The 27,042-nt window shown below is 40.1% G+C and overlaps 1 protein-coding gene and 1 pseudogene across 21 annotated transcripts in view; both read right to left on the reverse strand.

Moving 5' to 3' along the window:
• The window catches only part of KALRN (kalirin RhoGEF kinase), a 654,582-nt gene that overhangs the window by 79,306 nt on the left and 548,234 nt on the right, over positions 1–27,042 (reverse strand). For all 21 annotated transcript variants that reach the window (XM_073231508.1, XM_073231507.1, XM_073231506.1 and 18 more), the window contains one exon: positions 384–667. In XM_073231508.1, coding sequence (XP_073087609.1) covers positions 384–667 — 284 coding nt within the window. The remainder of the gene's footprint in view (positions 1–383; positions 668–27,042) is intronic.
• LOC118971509 (U6 spliceosomal RNA) lies at positions 5,863–5,960 on the reverse strand (annotated as a pseudogene).

Raw genomic sequence — 27,042 nt, forward strand, 5'->3', positions numbered from 1 at the left:
AGCACAGTCTTCTGTTTTCCAAGTGAAATGGTCTACATTCTTTAATTCTCATTCTAAATGGACCCAGCAGGTTTTGATGTAGTCCTGTAGACCACTGTGACCTAATGGCTCCCCTTGGGCCCAGCCCCTGTCTCCAAATCTGGCAGAATGTTGTCTGTCTGCTGGATATTGTAGGGGCTAGTCAGTCTCTGAGTTGGTGGCAAATCAAACTGGTGAGGTCTTGTTAACACAAGAGCTCCGATCACTTGGCTCAGGAAGACAATCACGGGGGCCTAGAGATGGACTAGTTTACAAAACCCGCAGGTTGATGCCTCACAGGCTGCAGGAGGGATGGAAGTCAGAGACCCCCTCCTGCTGGAGGCCCCAGGCCCCGTGTTAAGTACCTCATCAGCACTGTCTCCCTGAGGGGCTGTCTCATCTCCAGGCTTGGGAGATCCCAGGTCGAAGCTCTTCCGACCATCCCGTACTTTCTTCTGTTTCTTGATGTTTCCATCTGCTTTCCCGCTGTTGAGCCGGCGTACAGGACTTGTCAGCCACTTCTTAAGGGTGTTGGTGGAACGCTTGGGACCAGGGGAGCTGTGGATGGAGTTCAGAGAGGGCTGAGCCTGCAGGTTGGCCACTGACTCGGATTTGCCTCCATTTTCACTTGAGGAATGAGAGTATGCATCTAGGAGGAAGACAGACAGATAGTCATGTCAGAGGCTGTGAAGGCAGGCTGCCAGCCCCGGAGTAAGACAGCTCCATCCTCAGAGAGCTAGGACACATGGCAGAATGTCTAGGCCAGCTGCAGACCTCAGCCACAGAAACCCTCTCTAGAAGGTTTCTAACCTGTAATTTAATGTGCAAAGCACCATTCCAGGTGGTGTGCATATAGGAGTGGACAGCAGACAGACTCTTGCCTTTAAGGAAAAAAAAAAATCAGACCCTAAGCAAGAATTGCCAACCAGTAACAATGTCATGGAGCACCTAATAGGTAGTATATTCTAAATATATACATATATGACATGAGCATTATTTTTATAGACCTCCTTATCTAGTTACACAAACATGTACATACACAGAAGCAAACAGAGAAAGAGTGAAACAGAAAGACAGAGCACACAAAATAAAGATAATTTCATAAAGCAGTATGTGATTAATTGCTAAAAGGCTGGTATGGACTCCAGACGATAAGTAAGCAGAGTTCAGAAGAGGTCATATCAGTGCAGACAGGATTAGTGTGAATAGGCTTAATGGAAGAGGTGTGTCTGAGAAGAAGAGAAGGGGAGAAGGAATTTCAAAGGGGGAGGCAGCAGGAATGAAAGCTCAAAGGCAGGAAAATTAAAAATAACGCAATCCATGGTAGAGCCTTTGAATGACATATTTATTGGAGAAGGAGAAACTGGTTAGGAGTATGAACTTTGTTGTGAGACTTTACTGGAAAATGACATGATAGAAAGAGTTTTGTTTTTGTTTGTTTTTTAATTAATCTGATAACTACATACAGCACAGGCCTAGGAAGGAACAGGAGAGGTTAGAATCCAGAAGGCCGCAGTAGTGTTGCGTACAGGGAGTACAAAGGAATGAATGCGAGGCATTTCAAAAAAGAAGTTTGTGCCTGGATGACAAATCAAAGGTGAGTTATCTCTCTGTATGTACCTTCTTCTCATTACCAAAATAGTCTTGGGAGAATACCTGGCCTGCTTTACCTTGACCCCTGATGGGCCCCATTGCTCCAGTGCCTAATGGAGTTTGCATACTGATATTTAAAACACATGACTAGGTATTTAAACAAATTATTGCACTAGTTTTTTATACCAATTCATCTCAAAGACTGACCATCTTTTCCAATAACAATTTCATCCTAGACCTAGACTAGAGGTCTAATCTGGCTTTAGAAGTCTGCTGGCATAGGCATAGCCAATAGAGAAGAAACAAAATCCTGAAAGACGGTCAAGGGATACTTTTGCCAATAAAGAATAGTGTACAGCTTCTACAGCTGGCTGAACTTGAGAGCACAAAGCTCAGGTTCTTGATCCTACGGGGACTTTCTTAGATACTGCTAGAGTTTTTGTGCATACTTTGGAAAATAACAGCAGAATATTTGCATCTAGAAGCACAAAAATTAAACTCCTAAAGTCCCTTGGTATGAAGGATAACTTAGGGAGTTGTTCTGCTCAGGGAATACTTGAGGATCAACAGATTTGGTTGGAGTCCCTTTAAGGACAAAGTTGTAATCTTATCTCAGGGAATTCCTTGCTGGCTGTGGTCCTGGGTATGTTGACATTATTTCTGCAGTGTTTGGTATGGGTCAAACTCTGGTTCTCAGAAGCCTGGGTGATAAATATCTCCCGAGGACTGGCGGTAGAACCAGGGCCTTTCTGTTGTCTTTCTTTTGATAAGCTGCAGAAACTTTTCACTCACCAGACCCTTGTGATACTACATGGCTCTAGTAAACCCAAGACTCCAAAACTTATCAGCACATATTGTGTCAGCAGAACTAGAGGCCCAATCACATTAACTGTGCCTTGTGTTACTACGCAAGACAGACGACTGTGCAAGTTTTCTGTGCCAAGGCAAATCAGAGCCTGGCTTTGAAATTCACAAATGCAAGCTTTGACTGTTCCTTCTCTCATTGTCATCTGGCTCTACTTTGGTGCATTCTGTACAAATTAATAGCCAAAGTACAAATTACAAAGTACAAATTAAACATCAAGAGTATTCTCAATTTTGTTGTTTCAAGTGTATTCTGTATAAACAATTAGGGTCATTCAACCACAGTCCACATAGTAGAGAATTCAAGAGATGGAAACACTCTCTTGTTTTTGATGATTATTTTGACAAATATAAATTTGATAAATATAAATTATATATTTGGTTAATATCCAAAATATATAAAGATCTCATATAACGCAATAGCAATTAAACAATGAAACAATTTAAAAATTCAGTTAAAATATTTGCAGAGGATCTGAATAGACATTTTTCCAAAGAAGACACATAGATGGTCAACAGGTACGTGGAAAGGTGCTCAGCATCCTTAATCATCAGGGAAAAGCACATCCAAACCACAACAGGACATCACCTCACACCTGTTAGAAGGGCTATTATCAAAAAGACAAGAATAATGAATGTTGGTGAGGATGTGGAGAAAAGGGAACCCTGTGCACTGTTGGTGGGATTAAAAATTGATGCAGCCACTATGGAAAATAGTACAGCGGTTCCTCAAAACATTAAACATAAGAGTACCATATGATCCAGTAATTCCACTTCTCAGTACTTATCCAAAGGAAATGAAAACATTACCTTGAAGAGATATGCGCACCCCCATGTTCACCTCAGTGGTATTTACAACAGCTAAGACAGAGATGCAAACTAAGTGTCCATCAGTGGGTGAATGGACAAAGAAAATACAGTCTATGTATATACAATGGCATATTATTCAGCCAAGAAAGGAAGGAAATCACACCATTTATGGACCTTGAGGGCATTATGCTAAGTGAAATAAGACAGAGAAAGACAATTACTGTATGATCCCACTGATATGTGGAATCTAAAAAAAAATCCAAATTTATAGATACAGAGAACAGATTGGCTGTTGCCAGAGTTGGGGGTAAGAGGTGGGCAAAGTAGGTGAAAGGGATTAAAGGGTACAAATTTCTGGTTAAAAAATAAATTTCATGGATATAATGTACAGCATGGTGACCAGTTAATAATATTGTATTATATATTTGAAAGTTGCTAAGAGAAGAAATCTTAGAAGTTCTCATCAAAAGAGAAAAATCTGCAGCTATATGTGGTGATGGATGCTAACTAGATTTATTGTAGTGAACACTTCACAATATAAACAGGTATCAAATCATTATTTTGTACATCAAAAATTAATATAATGTTATATGTCAGTTATATTTCCAGTTAAAAAAAAAGAGACTAAGTTACTGTCTCCTGTATATTCCTTGATGCTTAATTATGTACACCAGTACATAATTTTCCTCTGGAAAAATTAAATGTCTTCTTCCTACCCAAGGACACATACCTCAAGAAAGTAAATTGAGATTCAAGTAGACTGTGTCAAGAAGAAGAAATGAAAAGGTAAAAACCAAGGCCTCTAGATCAATAGGAAATACATCCTATAGTTAGCATCTCAGCCACAAACTGGAAAAGCAAGAAACTTGGCAGGACAATCCATGAACTTGGAGGTCTAACCTCTGAGAGCCTCTAGCCTATAAAACTTAACTGACTGCTGGTGGGAATATAAAGATACCAGTGGAGCCAAGAAAATCTAAATAAATAAGCCAACAAACAAGAAACTCTTATCCATCAGCAGAGTTTTGTACACTTTTTCATCCCTACTTCCCAGTTCCCAAGCCACCTCTAACCCACCCAAGTCCCTCCTTGATATCTGAGAAGACATGTTACATGCCACAGAACACATTCCAAAGCTCAACCAGTGACGAGAGAATTCCTGACACCAATGCTCATGTCTTAATGGTATTTTGTGGAAGTTGATTAGAAGAGAAACTGCTGGTATTATTTTCCTGTCTTGTTTATATGATCCAAGAACAATGCACTGTGCCTAGTCATTGGATTGCAACAAAGAGATGGCCTGGGTTCTGGCCCTGCTCTGCCACCAACAAGCTAGGTAGCCTGGACAGACACTCAGCCCTGTTTCTTCATCTACAAAATGGACAAATTAGACAGGACGCATTCAAAGCTTGGCTCCACCACTGGCTGGCTCAGTGACTCCCGGCCAGTTACTTAACTCTTTGTATCTTGGTTTCCCTGTCCTTAAATGAAGATACTATTAGCATCTACCCTATAGGGTTGTTATTAGGATTAAAGAGTTAATATTTCTAATGGGCTCAGAACACTTTAGACCCATTAAAAACATCATCTAAGTTAAATAAAAATAAATAAAAATCTCCCCTAATTCCATGACTATGATTTTATTCGGTATGTTCTATCTGTACATTCTTCTAAAGGCTAGACTAGATAATTTAAAGCCATTTTAGCCTCAAAGTTTCATGGCTCAAGAAAGCAAAGAAAACCTTAATCCTACCAGTTGCTGTTCTGTGTCATTCTCCCTCCCCACTACAAGTAACTACTGCTCTAACCAATGGTTGAAATCTTGTCTGATAATAATGTAGACATATCGTTGGCTTTTCGGGCCATTGTTATCCCCTCTCCCACCATTTGGAAGTTTACGCAGCACAGGTTATTCTCTAAAAATGACATATGCCCCCTTATCTACAGGGTATCCTTCAGAATGGGAGCTTCAGATGGACTTAATGACCAGGCAGTTGAATCACTGCTGAGGTTAGGGTCTCAGATACCATCATGGGTCTATGTCAATATAAAAAATCAACACACCAATGTTATTAGCTTAAGCCTTGGGGCAAGGGCTTCATGATCTCAGGTATTTTAATCACAGCAGCATGCTTCCATGAAGCACAGGAGATGAGAGCTGTCTGCCTAATATAAAGAGGAAAACTGGAATAAAAGCTCATAAGTGTTTATGCACTGAACACATCCTAACAAGTCCATTGTCTGTGTCAAACATTATCCTTCTTTACTTGGGTAGCCCTTTATTAGCAACCAGAATAGAAGATATTTGTGTACAAATTAAGAGTAACTGAATATACTAGAAATGTGTTATATCTCTGACAGCTCATTTTTTTTTTTTTGCATCTACAGAAAAAGTCTTATTGGAACACAGGCATGTTATTCATTCTCATGTTTCTCTGCCTACTGTCTTGATACAAGGGCAGAGGGAGATTACATGGCCCCAAAGATGAAAATGTTGACTCTCTGGTCCTTTGTGGACAGTTTGCCAACTCCAGTGGGTTGCCATGGAAACAGTTTGGCTAATTATAGCTTTTTAAAGAAAATATGGAGCACTTCACAGGTTTGCATGTCTTCCTCACACAGGGGCCATGCTGCTCTCTGTTGTTCTAATTTTTTTTTTTGAGAGGGCATCTCTCATATTTATTGATCAAATGGTTGTTAACAACAATAAAATTCTGTATAGGGGACTCAATGCACAGTCATTAATCAACCCCAAGCCTATATCTCAACAGTCTCCAATCTTCTGAAGCATAACAAACAAGTTCTTACATGGTGAACAAGGTCTTACATAGTGAATAAGTTCTTACATGGTGAGCAGTGCAAGGGCAGTCATATTACAGAAACTTTCGGTTTTGATCACGCATCATGAACTATAAACAATCAAGTCAGATATGATTATTCGTTTGATTTTTATACTTGATTTAAATGTGAATCCCACATTTCTCCCTTATTATTATTATTATTATTTTTTAAATAAAATGCTGAAGTGGTAGGTGGATGCAAGATAAAGGTAGAGAACATTTAGTGCTGTAAGAGGGCAAATGTAGATGATCAGGTGTGTGCCTATAGACTAAGTATTAATCCAAGCTAGACAAGGGCAACAAAACATCCACGGATGCAGAAGATTTCTCTCAAAACAGGGGGGGTGAGGTTCTAAGCCTCCCCTCTGTTGATCCCCAATTTCTCACCTGATGGCCCACCTGCGGCTGTGCCTGTCTTAGGTTGTTCCTCCCTTGAGGAATCTTACCCATCTCTGGCTAACCAGCCATATTCCGGGGCCATACAGGGAAATGTAAAGTTGGTAAGTGAGAGAGAAGCAATATTCTTTGAAAAGGTTAGCTTTTTACTTCTTTGCAGATTTATGTCCTGTGGCTTCTATGCCCAGCATTTGTCTTGAGGTGTCTTTACCACTTGGAAGAATTATGATACTCAGTAATTTTCGATATGAGGCACTTATTCTACTAAAGGGTTGTAACTAGGAAGGAAGAAGAAAAGCTATAGAAGTAGCAGACGCAAGAAAACATGGGAAGATTGATTATTTCTTTGACATATCTTCTTGTAGAGTAACATAAGCATGTGTAGGTTTTAAACTACTAATTAAATTGCGCACATACATTAACATAATAGGAATACAGCTACATAACCAAAGCAGACGTACAATTACCAGCCATATCCAGTGAAACCAAGAAAACCAGTTAGGTACCCTAGGCATTTGTGAAAAATTATCAATGATATCTGACAGCTCATTTTTAAGAAAGTTTCAACTCATACTTATTTCCCTTTTATGTTATACCTTAAAAAAGTGGGGATAAGCATCTACCAGAAAGGGTCTAGTGTAAATTTTGCAAAACCTCTGCAGAATAAAGTGTACAAGTCATCAAAGAAAGCAAATTTAGGATATATCCTTATGACTGCATCCACTATTTTCCTAATTACAAAATAATTGATTCAGCCTTCTTTGCACTGACCTCAAAGCTGAAAACAGAGGTCTACACTTCCTAGGCAAAAAGGGAAGACAAGTTTTATTAGTTTTATGGGTTTAGTATCTCCAAAGACCAGGAACAGTATCCTTGAAAGGACTAGGCTGGGCCCCCCAAGAGCACATGTATGTGCAGATGGCTCCCAAAGTCTCAGTGGATCATGAGCACCCTGGATGCATGTACTCACTAAGCTGGCCCACCATTTTCTACACTGACTTAAGGGATACAACTAAAGAATGCAAAACCTATTTTCAACATATTCTTCCAGTTCAGTGATGATATACAATCACACTTCAAAGGTCTGTCTTTCACATACTATATTATGTAATTGCTAAAAGATACCAGGTCTACTTGTTCTATTATTAATCATACCTGTTTTACCTAGATGTGTTTATATATGTGCCCCTGGTATTCATCATAATACTGTATTGAAGCTTTGACTTCAGTGGATTGATTTCAGAGGAAATCACAGACTCCTAAAATCTACTAGATATTTCAATAAGAGTCCTTTAACCTCCTATTCTTCTGTCATGTTTTAGCTCCAGTGATACAGGAATAATTATAAACTCATCCTTATTGCTTTCCATGTCATGAGCTATAGGAGGCAAATGCATTTCAATGCATCCGTCTGTAGAGATTACATACCCAAACACTCCTGTTTTCTTTCTTCTTAAATAATTTACTTATTATAAAGATTACTGAAGTACATAGCATTTTTTTCCACACTAGAAATTACACATCTAGGGAAGGATGTATGATGGGAAGGTCCGGGGTAAAAGGTTTCTGGGTAATAAACACAAAAATCCACTTGTTCGTAAGCATGGATCACACAGCCCTACAATGAATATTAATATATCCCTTATGGTGTAAGAATGTTTCTGGCAGGTCTTTTTGTGGAATGCTTGTGAAAGCCAATCTCCTGACTGGATATTCAGCTGAGGTCCTGAGGCTCTGTACTACCAGCTCCTGGCATGGCTGGCTTCCCAGCAAACCATTTGGCTGGCCACCTTTGTGTCTGGGTCATTGGTGCCAGAGGATGATGAAAGCTGGTGACAGCAGCAGGACACAGGGGAGGGGAAATCAGCTGCTCCAGAAACACTGTTTCTTAACACTAGGAAACCTGTTGCCCTTGCAGCTGTTTCTACCACAAGTTCAGACTAAACTTGGCAAACATACCTTGGCTCAGAATATTCCTTCTCCCATTTCTTAGCCATACTCAAGTCTCAAATGCACAGTGCAAGCCCCTGCCTCCTGCTTATTATGCCATAGCTTTTCTATTTAGTTTAGGAATCGCATCTCCAATGGGTCCTTTGCCAAACCACCATTGTTTTTCTCACCACTTGATGTGAGAAAAGGTCTTATCCTCAGGTCTTATGTGATTTTTATCATTTTCTTTTACATCAAAATATTCATAAGTGTCAAGGGTGCAAACAAACCTAACGTCCATCAAGTGATAGATGAATAAATAAGGGATATTCATACAATGTTATATTACTCAGATGGAAAGATGATACATGTTACACGAAACTGACAAAGGGCTAATACATGGATGAACCTTGAAAACAGGCTAAGTGACAGCAACCAGACACAAAAGACTACATATTGTGATTCCATTTTTTGAAATGTCCAAAATAGGCAAATACATAGACACAGAAAGTAAACTGATGGCTGCTTATGGATGGGGAAGTGAGGCAACTGAGGGCTAAAAGCTAACTATGGATTTGGAACTTTTATATCTGGTTTTTGCCATTAAACTAAAAGTACAAAATGAAGGCCCATCTTGAGCATCAACAGCATATTATACTGGGCCTATCTTAGTTCATTCCTACTTACTGGCCCCTTCTCTTTCCTCTACTGCTGTTCCTACCTGGTGAGTGTGCACAGAGATCTGAGCCACAGGATGATTCCAAATCCAGTGGAACCCACAGAAGACAGGAATTCCTCTCATCTTCAGAGCCCATTGGGACACCACCTCTTAACAACAGGGTCTTCTCTAACTGACAATACAGTCTTGATAGGGGTGGAAAGTCAGTGCCTCTCTCTAGCTTCATTCTAGGTGAACTCTTCCCACTTCTAATGTAGTCCAGGTCTCGCTAGACTACCGGCTCCTTCAGTGCCACCTCTCTGATGCCCATCAAGATGCTGCGGGACAGAGAGGGCAGAACATTTGTTTCCAACTGCTTGTTCTCCGTCTCCTTGGCCTTGGTTTTCCCTGTGTAATATTCCCTCTGAGCCTGAGGCGGAGGGAGGAGAGCCTTCAAAGGGCAATGAGTCTGTCCCTTCCACCCCAGATATGCAGGCTGTAAACATGCAAGGCCATGCTGTGACATGTTGTCACACTGACTCACCCATTCATAACCCTTCTACTGATCTGTGGAAATTAAGGACTAAAAATGCTCTCCTTCTATTTCACCACCACTCTCTAATATTCCAGGGGTGGATTCTGAAACTTAACATATCAGATCAGGCAAAAGTCAGTGAAAGCCACTGCTGCTCTTAGAAGAGTAAACGTTCTAAACATTTTTTCCATCTATATACTCATCTCATTCTCCCAGACTTGTCCACAGCCTCTGCAGAGGGAATGCACATTTCTTCCAAAGTGTAGAACAGAAAACTCTCCTAAAAGGGTTCTGAACTTTTCAAAACATAAACAACAAGAGAGCCTGGTGAAACTTCACAAATTCAGAACTGAAAGAAGGACATGCCATATTAGTATAAAACCTAATCCAGAAATTTTATTTAAGAAATGGTTTCTGCTTATGATACGGGACCAGCAGGAACTGATGTTACCTAAGATTTGCTGTTGTCTAATAAGATATTATGAGCACAAGGAGGTCATCTCATCATGACGTGAGGCACACGCCAAGTTCCAAGGCTGGGGTAGGCATCCTCTTCCTGCTTCACGTCATTCATATGCTGCTCACCCAAGCTCCATGCTCGGCAGGTAAGCCAAATTCTCTGGTAAAATAGGGCCACTCTTGAGACCAGGATGTATCCACATCCAGGTTTTCTCCCAGGCCTTCAAATAAGCCCTCAACTAGGTTAAATGAGCTCCCTAAAACAGTTTGCCCTATTAATTTACAGAGCAACATTTTGTACTTTTCATTTCAGATTGTGTGAAAGTAAATTCAACACTCGTACTCTCACAAAGCTTCAAAATAACATTATACAAATTACTGTATATAGCTGAAGACTCTCAGAAAATGACCAAGGCTCTCTTTCAGTTTTCCTGTCCTGCAAACAGATTTTTCAATCACAAATATTTCTGCACAGATACTTTTCTTTCCATTCCTACTGTCACTGCCCTAATTCAGATCTTTTAAATATACTTGTTTTAGCTATGTAACAGCCTCCAAATTGATCTCTCTGCATCTAATCTTTTTTTCTTATCCATCTGGCATATCTCTGATACCACAACAATTATATTAATTGTGCAAGTCACTGTTCAAAACTTGATCAATAAGATCTAAGTTGTCAGCCTGGTGTCTGAGCCACTGTGTGGTCAGTCCTGCCCACGTTTCCAGAATCACAAGTTTCCATTCTTTGACAATCCAAGGTTCTCATACTGAGGTCCCCAGACCAGCAATAGAAGTATAATCTGGGAACTCGTTAGAAATGCAAGTTCTTGGGTCCCTCTCCAGAGCTGCTGGATCAGAAACTGTGGAGGTGGCCCAGCACGTTATGTTCAACGAGCCCGTCAAGTAATTTTGCTGTGTGCTAAAATATAATAAAGTTTGGAAACGATGATTCTATATGAACCCCCTGCTTTTGTCCAATTGTTCTGCTCACTGCCCTAACCATGCTGTGTTCCTCATTACTCATACGATCCCATAGCTTCTCTGCTTATCTAAAGCCTACCTAGTACTTAGGTGATTAAGCTCAGCCTGTTCTCCCTTTTCCCCAGGAGTACCTCTTGTGCCATTCATTTGGCACTGACAAATGCTTGCTTATGCACTTCACCTCGCTAACTCTAAGAAAAGTCCTTGAAGAAAGAGATGTCCTCCTATCTTTGTATCACAAGCACAAACTCTTTGGTCACAGAGGAGCTTATTAGATGGCTGGTGATGAATAGCTGAGGACAAAGAAAGATAAATCATTGGAGTCTCAGTATTTTTAGGCTCAGAGACCTCTAAGAAAACAGTCAATGTTGGTGAGGCACTCATCTCTTAAACTTAACAAGGTGACTGTCGATATAGGCTGGTGTTTCCTGTTCCTATAGATGTTCTAAGTGTTGCTCAGTCACTTAAGATGGATTAAAGAAGTTACCTGTTGCTTTCCTGCAAGACTTCTAGGAACCTTTAACATGCAAACATGCTCATGTAAATGACGACTCTCCAAGAGGAACATACAATATTCACCAATATTCACCATTCTATTAATATGTTGTAGAAAGCAGTATCATTAGCATTAATCTTGCCTATTATTCCACCTAAATCTGGAATACTAAAGGTGACTCAGACTCCTGAGGATGGTAACCAGGCAGCAGCGCTGCCAGACTCAAAATCTCTTATGAGCACAAAGTAGGAGAGAAGTTACAGTCTAGTTATTTTCAGGCTATCACACCAGAGTCTTACCCAGAAGCCAGCGGGGAATCAACTTCCAATGTGCCCTTCAGTAGTAACCTTAACCAAAGGTAACCATGCTTGATTATAGAGGTGGAGTCACGGAGTTAAGCAGGGTGACGCTGGAAAGTTTAAGATTGTGATTAAGTGCTACTTAAATGAAAATGTGCAATGGAAATTCTCCTAGGGAACGTGAGGGAGGAAGAAAAAGGAGGAAACTGCATATCTGGAGGAAGAAACAGGTGGCTGGTGGTCAAGAGTGTTTTCAGTGTCCTTTTTTAGCAAGCTACATTTGTTTTTTGTTGGGGGGTGGGTGGGAAAGAAAGTGTTAAGATTTAGGGTCTCCTGGACTTAACATAGTTTGAGACCTTGTGGTTTTTCCTCTAGGTCCTTGCTACCTGACTTGGAAAAAAGCAGTAGAGAAACAAGCTGAGCTCAGTTCGGGTCTCCCAAACAAGCACTGTCTAATTTTACATTTTTCCAGTCTGTGTGCTTCATGCAAGTGTCCTCATGATCCTGCTTGCTGGCCTCCTCAGACGCAGAGATTCAAAACTAAGGGTACACATGGCCAGGACAGCCCACCGCCTGGCCAGCCTGGGAGTGGAATTCACAAGCACGAGCCCATTGGCATCATTCCTTTAAACCTTTTTATTTTGATAAAATTGCAGATTTAAAGAAAAGTTGCAAGGTGAGTACAAAGAATTCCTATATACTCTTCACCTAGGATCCCAAATGTTAACAGTTTACCTCTTGCTTTTTCCTTTTCTCTCACTCGCTGTTACTCTTTCTGAACTTCCTGAGAATAAGTTACAGAGAAAATCTCCCCTTATCCTTAAACATTTCAGAGTATGTTTCCTAAAAACAAGGGGGTTCTCTCACATAACCAACAGTACAATTAGCAAAATCAGGAATTTGGCATTGATATTCTATTCATGTGTTGCCAATTGTTCCAATAACATCCTTCATAGAAAAGGCCATATCTTTCATGACTTGGACATCTTTATAAGCACAAGGTAATTATTTTGTAGAATACCCCCCAATTTTGGTATGCTGGATATTTCCTTATAATCAGATTTGGTGTGCATTTTTGGTAGGACTACCTCTGAAAATGATGTACCATGTGAGGAGACACATAATACTGATATGATCTGATTCTAGTGATGTTAACTTTAATCCCCTGGTTAAGGTAGTGTATGTCATTGGCACAGTTTTCTAATCAATCCAGTTAAACTGCATATATGTTCAGTCCTGATGTTTTAAAATTCTGGCACCACAACTATAAGTGATGTTTGAACATAATTCCTATGTAAAATACTCAATTCTCTCATGAAATAATTTCCAGATCACAAATATATGAGAATAATTTTCCACTACATTGAAAACACATTGAATATATAATAAAATGGTGATTATGCTAATTAGGTTTTATTAGAATTTTGTAAGTTGTGCTTTATTTAACATGCTATTTAAAGTTAATTTTAGGCTTGTGGGCATTCAAGATCAGGGAAGCTGAAATTTTTGCATGAAACTCATATTCCCAAATGAGGTTTCTGAAAGCTGGTCTGGGGTCAGGTTTGTACTCAACCCATGAGTCCTTTTATAGATCTTGAAATGGTATTAGAGGTGTTGGGGGAGGCATAAAATTCTGGCTGGCTCTGTTAATTACTCAAAATATTTTACTATTACTTACAGAATGATCATCATGACAAAGAATGCTGGTTGCCAGTCTTGAGTGTAGGGGCTGACCAGCTGAAAAGGCCAGAGATTGAAGAATGGAAACATGATTCTGAGATACTGGCCGAGAGTGACGCATTTCCTGTCTCACAGGTCAAGTTTAAGAGTGTTAAAGATGGGAGAAATGGCAAGTAGGTAATGAGGAAATAGATCAGTGAGGACCTTGGAAGCTTAAATGCTGGCCTCTCGTCTAGAAGACACTGGATTAGGTTACTGAACTGTTGTAGATAATACTAAGCGTTGGGTAGAGAGGTTGGGTGGGGATGACACCGTGGGACTGCGGAAAGGTCACTTCCTAATTATACCACAAATACCATGTTATTTGCTTAACTGGGACCAGAAACTCCTTTTAGCAAGCATTCTATGCCTTTGGGGCAGGTGAGACATGCTGACGCCTTGTCCTCTAACCTGAGCTGGTTCCTGACATGTAAGTAGTATTTCAACTTTCCTTCAATCGGTAAAAACATTCAGAGCGCCCACCAGGCTGCTAGAGAACAGGGCATGTATTCACCTAGTGCAGTGGTCAAAGCTCAGATGTCTCCAGGGACCAACACATTAGGTAAACCTGAGAAGACTTTGGGTACAGGGCAATGAGGAGAGGCATGGTATGGCAAAATGGGGAATGTAAGTCAGCTAAAGCCATTCGCCGTCATATTTCAAAGAGAACCTAGATACTTTGCTGTCAAATACTATACACTGGGACCAAAGGCCCCTGGGCTGCTACTTCATCATGCCTGCCCAATGGTGACAGGGCCATCTCCTCTGGATGAGAGCTGGAAACCCCAGTCTCATGATTAGCAATGATTAGAAGGAATATTATCCAGTACCACAGATATTCCTGGAGATACCCTTTGCAGGAAAGATACAATTAGACTATTTCCATAAAAGTGCCTCTTTCTTAGAAAACTGCCTAGACCCTGTCCCATTATGATGGCTCTTTCATTACTTAAGTGCTGGGTCCTATAGGCTCAATTTATATAACATTTATATTTGAAGATACTGTGTTAGTATTAATTCATTCAACAAATGCTTACTGAGTGCCATCTATGTGCCAAGTGTTGTTCACCATGAGGGGTAATAGCAGTGAAGGACACGAAGCCCCAGATATTAGGAAGTTGACATTTGAGTTGGGGTGGGGATGGGGTCAGATAATAAACTAATAAATGAGTTAGAAAAAATTCTGACACTGTTGGGCAGCATTTAGAGAATAAAACTGGCTAATGGGCTAAGAACTCAGCCTGAGCAGAAATCCTAAGGCAGAAATGTATTTGGGATGTTCAAGTTCCTGAAGGAAGTTCTTGTGGCTGGAGCACAGTTGGTGGGTGGAGGGATATAAAATGGAGTTGGAAAGTGGGCAGTGGCTAGACTCAGCCTTGTAGGCCGTTGCTGGGAGTTGGAACTTTATCCCAATGCAATGGGAAACCATCAGAGGGTTTTAAAAGAGGTTTCAAAGGGGTGGGAGCTAGGTGATGAGATACAGATTTTACTTTACCTGAAAATATTTAATTTTTGATTGACCTGTTGGGTAGCCAGATAAGTTTCTCCTGAATTAGAATCACTTTTCCACAAAGAATCATCTCTTCTAAAAGGATCTGGAGAGAAACTTTATATCAAATATGGATCAAGATATTCAAATCTGGTCGCTGCACAAAATACTCCATATTCAGCTCACACACATCAGGCCATCCCATTGCTTCCTACTATCAGCTTGTATTTCCTACACCTATGTGTCACCTGATCTCCCAACTATATTCTTCCTGCTATGGTTTAAGGTATATTGATAGAGCTTTTGGTGGACTGCCAATGAGATAAGCAAACACCTTTGATCTTGCCGATCTCTCTGCCTAGAAAGTTCTTCCCCTAGATTCCTATGGTTCATCTCCTCTCTGCCTTCAGATCTTTAATGGAAACACTACCTTCCCAATACAGTCTTCCCTGACTACAGCATTTAAAACTGCAACCCCCACCCCTGGGTGCTGACACTCTCTATTCCCTTCCCCTGTTATGTTCCCAGTAGCACTTATCACCATTAGCCTACTTACTAACCTTTACCATGTCTTTTATTTTCTGTATTCTGACGCTTTGATACAAAGGGTCTTACTGACCCTGGAGGGGCAGCCCCTCCCAGGGCTAGCTAATTCCAGACCTAGCAAACAAGTTAATTGTGATTGTGCTTTTCATTTGCAAACCCACCAATCCACATTGCAAACTCCCAACCCTGTTCTTTACTGAGCTCTGCTTTTGGGGCCATTTTCCACCTGTCCTAATCATCCCAGGACCAGATACCAGACAACCAGAGGCAGCTCCAACATTCCTGAGCCTTATGAAATTAACCAAACTAGCCCATCCCAGACCCGATTAACCTGACTAGCCTCTTAAAGGCTTCAGCTCACTAGTTCTTTTTCCCTCTTGGCCTGCAACTGACCTCATAGTTTTTCTCATGGTCCTGGGTGGTGTGCTTCCTCTTTTTGGGAGTGCGAGGAACAGACTGTCTTTTCAGTGGCAATCATCTCCTGCTACTGGCTTTACTGAACCTCAACATTTTCTATTAATACCCTACATTTAAAAATGCCCATTGTGGAATTTATTATTTGTCTCTCCTACCCACCCTCACTAGAATTTAAGCTCCAGGAGGGCAGGGGATTTTTTTCTGTTTTTGTTTACTGTTGTGTTTCTAGCGCTAGAAGAATGCCTGAGCCAAAGAGCTAAAACACTCAATAAACATTTGTTGGGAAAAGGTTTCTTTTAATACTTAATAAATGTGTTCTAAATATTAAATGAATAAAAGGAAGCCAAGGTGCCTGTTAATGTGTGTGTGGATGAATACAGGAACCAAGGGGTAGAGTGAGAGGACCTCAGGGTTTGAGTTCCTGCTCTACCTCTTCACCTTTCTGAACCCCGATTTCCTCATCTATAAAATGGAATAACCAACACCCATCTCTGAGATAATATATACTTCAAGCAATAATGAAAGGTTGTTACATGTTCATAACAGCAATGACAATGATTGTTGAATGACAATAAGTAACATTATGTTGTAATACAGTAATGCCCATGGCACCAAATGCCGGAAAATAGCCAGCTCTTAATCCTGGGCCACCCAACTCTTGTGCTTTGAATCGCCTGCCCAGTGAGTTCTCTCTCTCTTTCCTTCACAGGACAGCAGCCAAGGGAGAATCACTTCCTTCTTCCCAGCCGCTCCACCACTCCTTCCTCCCTTCTCCAACCTGCTGCCCCATTAGTCACAGATGTACATGACAGGTGCGAATGGGTCAGTGGCATGGACTTCTCTGTGAATTCAGGTCCAAGACCCCAGAACTGTCAAGCTCACATTAGAAGAGAGGATTTATCCAGTTCATAAAATTTCCCACCCATTTCTTTCTCCAAAGTTAGGAAGTATGTCATAACTTCAACAAATAAAAATACTTAGACTATAGGGAGCCAAGATGGCAGTGTGAGTAGAGCAGCAGAAATCTCCTCCCAAAACCACATACATTTATGAAAATATAACAAAGACAACTCATCCTAGAATAGAGACCAGAGGACACAGGACAACACCCAGACCACATCCACACCTGCCAGAACCCAGTGCCTTGTGAGGGGGGAAATATACAAGCCCCAGCTCGGATGGACTGGAGCGCCCCTCCCCCCGGCTCCCAGCGGGAGGAGAGGAGTAGGAGTGGGGAGGGAGAGGGAGCCTAGGATTGCCAAACACCCAGCCCCAGCCATCTGGACCAGAGCACAGACACAGTGCATGCGTGGGGTCCTGGATACTAGGTATCCAGGGATCCCTGAGGCTGGCGCCAAGGGACAAAGAAAAGCGAGCGGCTTTTTTTTTTGAAAGTGCTTTTTGGAAGTCTTAAAGGGACAGGGACCCCAAAACCGGATGGAAGCATCCTGGGACACTTAGTCCAGCAGCAGGGAATCTGGGGATCTCTGGGCACTCCAACCCCCTGAGCAGCAGGGAGCATGGAGGCCCCTCATGGAGATAAATACCCTCCCAGCTGCTCCCCCACCAACGGGGCTCCACCATATTGGAGCGGCAGCCCGAGGCAAGCCACGCCCACAGCAACAGCGGAGATAAACCCATAGCAGCCGGGCAGGAATCAGAAGCCCTGTCTGCATGCAGCTGCCCAGCACAAGCCACTAGAGGTCGCTGTTCTCCCAGGAGAGGAAGGCACAAACCAACAAGAAGGAAAGTTCTTCCAGCCATCACTCGTGCCAGCTCTGCAAACTATCTCTATCACCATGAAAAGGCAAAATTACAGGGAGACAAAGATCACAGAGACAACACCAGAGAAGGAGACAGACCTAACCAGTCCTCCTGAAAAAGAATTCAAAATAAAAATCATCAACATGCTGACGGAGATGCAGAGAAATATACAAGAGCTAAGGGATGAAGTCCAGAGGGAGATTACAGATGATCGGAAAGAGATTACAGAAGTGAAACGAACTCTGGAAGGATTTATGAGCAGAATGGATAAGATGCAAGACGCCATTGATAGAATAGAAACCAGAGAACAGGAATGCATAGAAGCTGACAAAGAGAGAGATAAAAGGATCTCCAGGAGTGAAACAATATTAAGAGAACTGTGTGACCAATCCTAAAGGAACAATATCTGTATTATAGGAGTACCAGAAGAAGAAGAAGAGAGAAAAAGGGATAGAAAGTGTCTTTGAAGAAATAATTGCTGAAAACTTCCCCAAACTGGGGGAGGAAATAATCGAACAGACCACGGAAATACACAGAACTCCCAACAGAAAGGACCCAAGGAGGACAACACCAAGACACATAATAATTAAAATGGCAAAGATCAAGGACAAGGAAAGAGTTTTAAAGGCAGCTAGAGAGAAAAAGGTCACCTATAAAGGAAAACCCATCAGGCTATCATCAGACTTCTCGACAGAAACCTTACAGGCCAGAAGAGAATGGCATGATATATTTAATGCAATGAAACAGAAGGGCCTTAAACCAAGGATACTGTATACAGCACAATTATCATTTAAATATGATGGAGGGATTAAACAATTCCCAGACAAGCAAAAGTTGAGGGAATTTGCCTCCCACAAACCACCTCTACAGGGCATCTTACAGGGACTGCTCTAGATGGGAGCACTCCTAAAAAGAGCACAGAACAAAAGACACAACATATGAAGAATGGAGGAGGAGGAATAAGAAGGGAGAGAAGAAAAGAATCTCCAGACAGTGTATATAACAGCTCAATAAGCGAGCTAAGTTAGGCACTAAGATACTAAAGTGGCTAACCTTGAACTATGGTAACCATGAATTTAAAGCCTCCAATGGCAATAAGTACATATCTTTCAATAGTCACCCTAAATGTAAATGGACTGAATGCACCAATCAAAAGACACAGAGTAATAGAATGGATAAAAAAGCAAGACCCATCTATATGCTGCTTACAAGAAACTCACCTCAAACCCAAAGACATGCACAGACTAAAAGTCAAGGGATGGAAAAACATATTTCAGGCAAACAACAGAGAGAAGAAAGCAGGGGTTGCAGTACTAATATCAGATAAAATAGACTTCAAAACAAAGAAAGTAAAAAGAGATAAAGAAGAACATTACATACTGATAAAGGGCTCAGTCAACAAGAGGATATAACCATTCTAAATATATATGCACCCAACACAGGAATACCAGCATATGTGAAACAAATACTAACAGAACTAAAGGGAGAAATAGACTGCAATGCATTCATTTTAGGAGACTTCAACACACCACTCACCCCAAAGGATAGATCCACCGGGCAGAAAATAAGTAAGGACACACAGGCACTGAACAACACACTAGAACAGATGGACCTAATAGACATCTATAGAACTCTACATCCAAAAGCCACAGGATATACATTCTTCTCAAATGCACATGGAACATTCTCCAGAATAGACCACATACTAGCTCACAAAAAGAGCCTCAATAAATTCCAAAATATTGAAATTCCACCAACCAACTTTTTAGACCACAAAGGTATAAAACTAGAAATAAATTCTACAAAGAAAACAAAAAGGCTCACAAACACATGGAGGCTTAACAACATGCTCCTAAATAATCAATGGATCAATGAACAAATTAAAACAGAGATCAAGGAATATATGGAAACAAATGGCAACAACAACACAAAGCCCCAACTTCTGTGGGACACAGTGAAAGCAGTCTTAAGAGGAAAGTATATAGTGATCCAGGCACACTTGAAGAAGGAAGAACAATCCCAAATGAATAGTCTAACATCACAATTATCAAAACTGGGAAAAGAAGAACAAATGAGGCCTAAAGTCAACAGAAGGAGGGACATAATAAAGATCAGAGAAGAAATAAAGAAAATTGAGAAGAATGAAACAATAGCAAAAATCAATGAAACCAAGAGCTGGTTCTTTGAGAAAATAAACAAAATAGATAAGCCTCTAGCCAAACTTATTAAGAGAAAAAGAGAATCAACACAAATCAACAGAATCAGAAATGAGAATGGAAAAATCATGACAGACTCCACAGAAATACAAAGAATTATTAAAGACTACTATGAAAACCTATATGCCAATAAGCTGGAAAACCTAGATGAAATGGACAACTTCCTAGAAAAATACAACCTTCCAAGACTGACCAAGGAAGAAACACAAAAGTTAAACAAACCAATTATGAGCAAAGAAATTGAAACGGTAATCAAAAAAACTACCCAAGAACAAAACCCCTGGGCTGGACGGATTTACCTCAGAATTTTATCAGACACACAGAGAAGACATAATACCCATTCTCCTTAAAGTTTTCCAAAAAATAGAAGAGGATGGAATACTCCCAAACTCATTCTATGAAGCCAACATCACCCTAATACCAAAACCAGGCAAAGACACCACCAAAAAAGAAAATTACAGACCAATATCCCTGATGAATGTAGATGCAAAAATACTCAATAAAATATTAGCCAACAGAATTCAACAGCATATCAAAAGGATCATACACCATGACCAAGTGGGATTCATCCCAGGGATGCAAGGATGGTACAACATTTGAAAATCCATCAACATCATCCACCACATAAACAAAAAGAAAGACAAAAACCACATGATCATCTCCATAGATGCTGAAAAAGCATTTGACAAAATTCAACATCCATTCATGATAAAAACTCTCAGCAAAATGGGTATAGAGGGCAAGTACCTCAACATAATAAAGGCCATATATGATAAACCCACAGCCAACATCATACTGAACAGTGAGAAGCTGAAAGCATTTCCTCTGAGATCGGGAACAAGACAAGGATGCCCACTCTCCCCATTGTTATTTAACATAGTACTGGAGGTCCTAGCCACGACAATCAGAAATAGAAGGAATACAAGAAATACAAGGAAATACAAGGAATACAAGGAAATACAAGGAATCCAGATTGGTAAAGAAGAAGTTAAACTGTCACTATTTGCAGATGACATGATATTGTACATAAAAAACCCTAAAGACTCCACTCCAAAACTACTAGAACTGATATCAGAATACAGCAAAGTTGCAGGATACAAAATTAACATACAGAAATCTGTGGCTTTCCTATACACTAACAATGAACCAATAGAAAGAGAAATCAGGAAAACAACTCCATTCACAATTGCATCAAAAAGAATAAAATACCTAGGAATAAACCTAACCAAAGAAGTGAAAGACCTATACCCTGAAAACTACAAGTCACTCTTAAGAGAAATTAAAGGGGACACTAACAAATGGAAACTCATCCCATGTTCGTGGCTAGGAAGAATTAATATCATCAAAATGGCCATCCTGCCCAAAGCAATATACAGATTTGATGCAATCCCTATCAAATTACCAGCAACATTCTTCAATGAACTGGAACAAATAGTTCAAAAATTCATATGGAAACACCAAAGACCCCGAATAGCCAAAGCAATCCTGAGAAAGAAGAATAAAGTAGGGGGGATCTCACTCCCCAACTTCAAGCTCTACTACAAAGCCATAGTAATCAAGACAATTTGGTACTGGCACAAGAACAGAGCCACAGACCAGTGGAACAGATTAGAGACTCCAGACATTAACCCAAACAGATATGGTCAATTAATATTTGATAAAGGAGCCATGGACATACAATGGCAAAATGACAGTCTCTTCAACAGATGGTGCTGGCAAAACTGGATAGCTACATGTAGGAGAATGAAACTGGACCATTGTCTAACCCCATACACAAAAGTAAATTCAAAATGGATCAAAGACCTGAATGTAAGTCATGAAACCATAAAACTCTTAGAAAAAAACATAAGCAAAAACCTTTTAGACATAAACATGAGTGACCTCTTCTTGAACATATCTCCCCGGGCAAGGAAAACAACAGCAAAAATGAACAAGTGGGACTATATTAAGCTTAAAAGCTTCTGTACAGCAAAAGACACCATCAATAGAACAAAAAGGTACCCTACAGTATGGGAGAATATATTTGTAAATGACAGATCTGATAAAGGCTTGACATCCAAAATATATAAAAAGCTCACACACCTCAACAAACAAAAAGCAAATAATCCAATTAAAAAATGGGCAGAGGAACTGAACAGTTCTTCAAAAAAGAAATACAGATGGCCAACAGACACATGAAAAGATGCTTCACATTGCTAATTATCAGAGAAATACAAATTAAAACCACAATGAGGTATCACCTCACACCAGTAAGGATGGCTACCATCCAAAAGACAAATAACAAGTGCTGGTGAGGTTGTGGAGAAAGGGGAACCCTCCTATACTGCTGGTGGGAATGTAAATTAGTTCAACCATTGTGGAAAGCAGTATGGAGGTTCCTCAAAATGCTCAAAATAGACTTACCATTTGACCCGGGAATTCCACTCCTAGGAATTTACCCTAAGAATGCAGCACTCAAGTTTGAAAAAGACAGATGCACCACTATGTTTATCGCAGCACTATTTACAATAGCCAAAAATTGGAAGCAACCTATGTGTCCATCAGTAGATGAATGGATAAAGAAGATGTGGTACATATACACAATGGAATATTATTCAGCCATAAGAAGAAAACAAATCCTACCATTTGGAACAACATGGATGGAGCTAGAGGTTATTATGTTCCATGAAATAAGCCAAGCGGAGAAAGAGAAATGCCAAATGATTTCACTCATCTGTGGAGTATAAGAACAAAGGAAAAACTGAAGGAACAAAACAGCAGCAGAATCACAGAACCCAAGAATGGACTAACAGGTACCAAAGGGAAAGGGGCTGGGGCAGATGGGTGGGTAGGGAGGGATAAGGGGGGAAGAGGAAAGGGGGTATTATGATTAGCACGCATAATGGGGGGGTGGGAGAAAGGGGAGGGCTGTACAACACAGAGAAGACAAGTAGTGATTATACAACATTTTGCTATGCTGATGGACAGTGACTGTAAGGGGGTTTGTGTGGGGGACCTGGTATAGGGGAGAGCCTAGTAAACATAATGTTCTTCATGTAATTGTAGATTAATGATAACAAAAAAAAAAAGGAAAGAAAAGGGGGATTACTCCCTGATAGGATAAAACTAACTGCAAATCACCAATTAATGCATGCTTTAAATATCCTTAATTTTGATCATTTAAAGGGTGTCAGATGATCAGCTATGGAGGTACATTTTTCTGATAATATTCCTTTCTCTTAAAAAAAAAAAGCAGTTCCTGTGTGGTGACCTCCAATAAGTTCTTCACAATGGTATAAAGGGCATATCAAAGTGTGGGCAAAGGGTTACTTTGTGTTTATACAGAGGATCAAAGCCTAATTTGGCTACCCAGAAAATGAGTTAAGATACGATATGAAGAAGAACTTCCAATATCAACATTCTCTGGAAGAGTCATTCCAGAAGATGATCATCAAAAAACTTCACCAAAGTTCCTGGTGCTGTTGCAGTTGTAGCTGCATTCATCCCACCAGTTCCTGGACTTGCCATTGGAATGAGAAGGAGATATCTAAGCTGGCCTGTGCATACAGTAAAACAACAAATTTGACTGGATCTATACTGTCAAAACTCAACCAAGAATTAGGAGAAGTGCAAGTTGCAGCACTCCAAAATCTTGCGACTATAGACTATCTACTGTTAAAAGAACATATGGGATGTGAACAGTTCCCAGGAATGTGTTGTTTTAATTTGTCTGATTTTTCTCAAAATATTCAAATTCAGTTCGACAATATCCATCATATCATTGATAAGTTTTCACAAATACCTAGGGTGCCTAACTGGTTTTCTTGGTTTCACTGGATATGGCTGGTAATTGTAGGTCTGCTTTGATTATGTAGCTGTATTCCTATTATGTTAATGTGTGCATGCAATTTAATTAGTAATTTAAAACCTATTCACACTTATGTTACACTACAAGAAGATATGTCAAAGAAATAATCAATCTTCCCATGTTTTCTTCCATCTGCTACTTCTATAGCTTCTCTTCTTCCTTCATAATTACAACCCCTAAGTAGAATTCATACCTCATATTGAAATTACTGAGTATCATAATTCTTCCAAGTGGTAAAGATACCTCAAGACAAATGCTGGGCATAGAAGCCACAGGGCATAAATCTGCAAAGAAGTAAAAAGATAACCTTTTCAAAGAATATTGCTTCTCTCTCACTTACCAACTTTACATTTCCCTGTATGGCCCCGGAATATGGCTGGTTAGCCAGAGACGGGTAAGATTCCTCAAGGCACAACCTAAGACAGGCACAGTCTCAGAGGGGCCATCAGGTGAGAAATTGGGGATCAATGGAGGTGAGGCTTAGAACCTCACCCCCCCTGTTTTGAGAGAAATCTTCTGCATCCATGGGTGTTTTGTTGCCCTTGTCTAGCTTGGATTAATACTTAGTCTACAGGCACACACCTGATCATCTACATTTGTCCTCTTACAGCACTAAATTATGTTTTCTACCTTTATCTTGCATCTACCTACCACTTCAGCATTTTATTTAAAAAATAATAATAATAATAATAAGGGAGAAATGTGGGATTCACATATAAATCAAGTATAAAAATCAAATGAATAATCATAATTGACCTGATTGTTTATAGTTCATGATGCGTGATCAAAACCGAAAGTTTCTGTGATGACTGCCCTTGCACTGTTCACCATGTAAGAACTTATTCACTATGTAAGAACTTGTTCACCATGTAAGAACTTGTTCATTATGCTCCAGAAGATTGGAGACTGTTGAGAATTAGGCTTGGGGTTGATTAATGATTGTGCATTGAGTCCTCTATACAGAATTTTATTGTTGTTAACAACCATATGATGAATAAATATGAGAGATGCCCTCTCAAAAAAAAAATACTTGGATGAAGAGGAAGACTTAAACAAAGGTCAAGCTTTCAAACGTAATATGTAGTCATTACAAGAAAAAACAGAAGAAAATGAAAAGTTTCTGTAGTCCTAACACCATGTGATAACACACCTAACACCTTGGAACACTTACCCAGTCTTTGTGTCTATATGTAGTGTGTGTAGAGCATGACATTTGCCAAATGAATGAACAAACACTTAGCCCAGATGACCCTTGTCCAGCCCACGGACCCTCTGGTTAGGCATCAGGGGCCCAGGCAGCCCGAATGCTGCATGGGTACCTTTCCTGGCACAGTAAGAAGAGCAGTGGCCACCCGAGGGTCCCAGGCGAGGATTCCAGGTTTACTGCTAACTTGTTGCATGGTTTTAGGCAAATCCCTATCTGGGTTTCAATTTTTTCAATCTGTCAAATAGAAGAACAACTCTAGGTCATCTTTTCCAGCCTATCAACTTTAAAACTCAGAGACACAGAAAGTTGGAATTTGTATTATAAGCTGACTTTCAGATGCCATTACTTCAGGGGAGGGCCAACATTTCAAATGCTGCCTGTTGGCCCCAGTTCTCAGGCAGGCCTGCAGCTCCCAGGAGGCAGAGTTAGAACGTAAGCTGGGGAGGAGGAAAGACATAAGGTGCATCAATCACCAGAAGAGAAGTCAAGAGGAGAGGATGCTGCATGGCTTCCAAGGACTCCCAGCAACTAGTCCTCACTCCTGCCTCAGCTTCCCTCTACTTACCATCCTACTGGGCAGACGGCACAAGGCTCAATCTCCAGGGACCTGTTCCTCATGGCCCTTGAAAATCCTGCCATCTATTCTAGAGCCCCAAAGTGTGTGAATTAATAAACATTCAAAGGTAGCACAAGGCACTATGAGTTTGTAAAACTGGGGAGGTGCTTAGACAACATTAAGTGAAAAGCAGGATACAATGCTGAGTATGAAAATTGAACTAGCTATGCTAAATGTCTATAAATACACAAACATATATACCTACAGAAAAAAGACTGAGGGTTAAGTAACTAAAGTCAAGGTCTCTAGGCTTATAGGTAATGTTTCCTTAATTTTACCTATGTTTTCTAACTATCTGCTTATAAATATATTTTACTTTAAAAAGTACATCATGCATAGGAAATGCTCATGAAATTTCAAACAATACTTTGGAAGATTATAGGGTAAAATGTCCTCCATCTCTCTCCAATTCTTTCCAGCTATTCCCCCAGATCCCAATTCCACTCTCCTTCCTAGAGGTAATCATAGCTATTCAACATGTAAGTTGTAGGCCATTTTCTATGTATTCTCAGACACATGTGCACATACAAGGAGTCTGTTCTTGCACAAAGCAGTTCATGCTATCTGGTTGAATGTTTCTATGTATTTTTTCATTTAGTAAGTATAAGATCTTCCCATTTCTATATCTTTGTGTTTTAGATGGCTGCATAGAATTCCACCCTAAAACTGTAGCATACCATTCCCCTGCTGGAATTAAACTACTGCCACCTCCCTGGTGGCTGTTACAGAAACTGCCACTGAGTATCGTGGAGAACATCTTCAGGGTTCGCTCCTGGAAGTAGGTCAAAAGACATACATGTTTTCAGTTTTTATAGATTCTGCCAAATGGCCCTCCACAAAAACTGTATCAGTTTATATACCCACCAGTGTATGACTTTATTTCTCCACCCCTTACCAATCATTTTCCTAATCTGAAGGGTGACAAATTATCTCATTTTTATTTGTATTTCTCTGATTATCACTGATGTTATCTTTTCAAAAGTTTATTGCTTTTTTTTTTTTAAGTCCTTCTTCTTGATAACTCCTGCCCATTTTCCTACTGAGTTCCTGTTGGGTTGATGTCTTTTTACTAATTTATAAGAACTCTTACACATTCTGGATATTGATTTTTTGCCTATTATGTAGGTTGCAACTATTTTCTCCCAGTCTATCATTTGTCTTGACTTCCTTTAGAGTATCTATAGGTCTGCCTGAACTCCATCTGGAATTTATTTTTATGTATAATGTTATTTGGGGACATAATTACCTTACTTTAATATCAGGAAAAATATTTTAAAGCAGCAACTTCAAAGAACCTTTGTTTTATATTTGTCTTATAAGTTCCCATACGTTTTAAGTCAAAA

The sequence above is a fragment of the Manis javanica genome, chromosome 3 (genome assembly GCF_040802235.1).
Source record: "Manis javanica isolate MJ-LG chromosome 3, MJ_LKY, whole genome shotgun sequence".
Taxonomy (NCBI): Eukaryota; Metazoa; Chordata; class Mammalia; order Pholidota; family Manidae; genus Manis; species Manis javanica.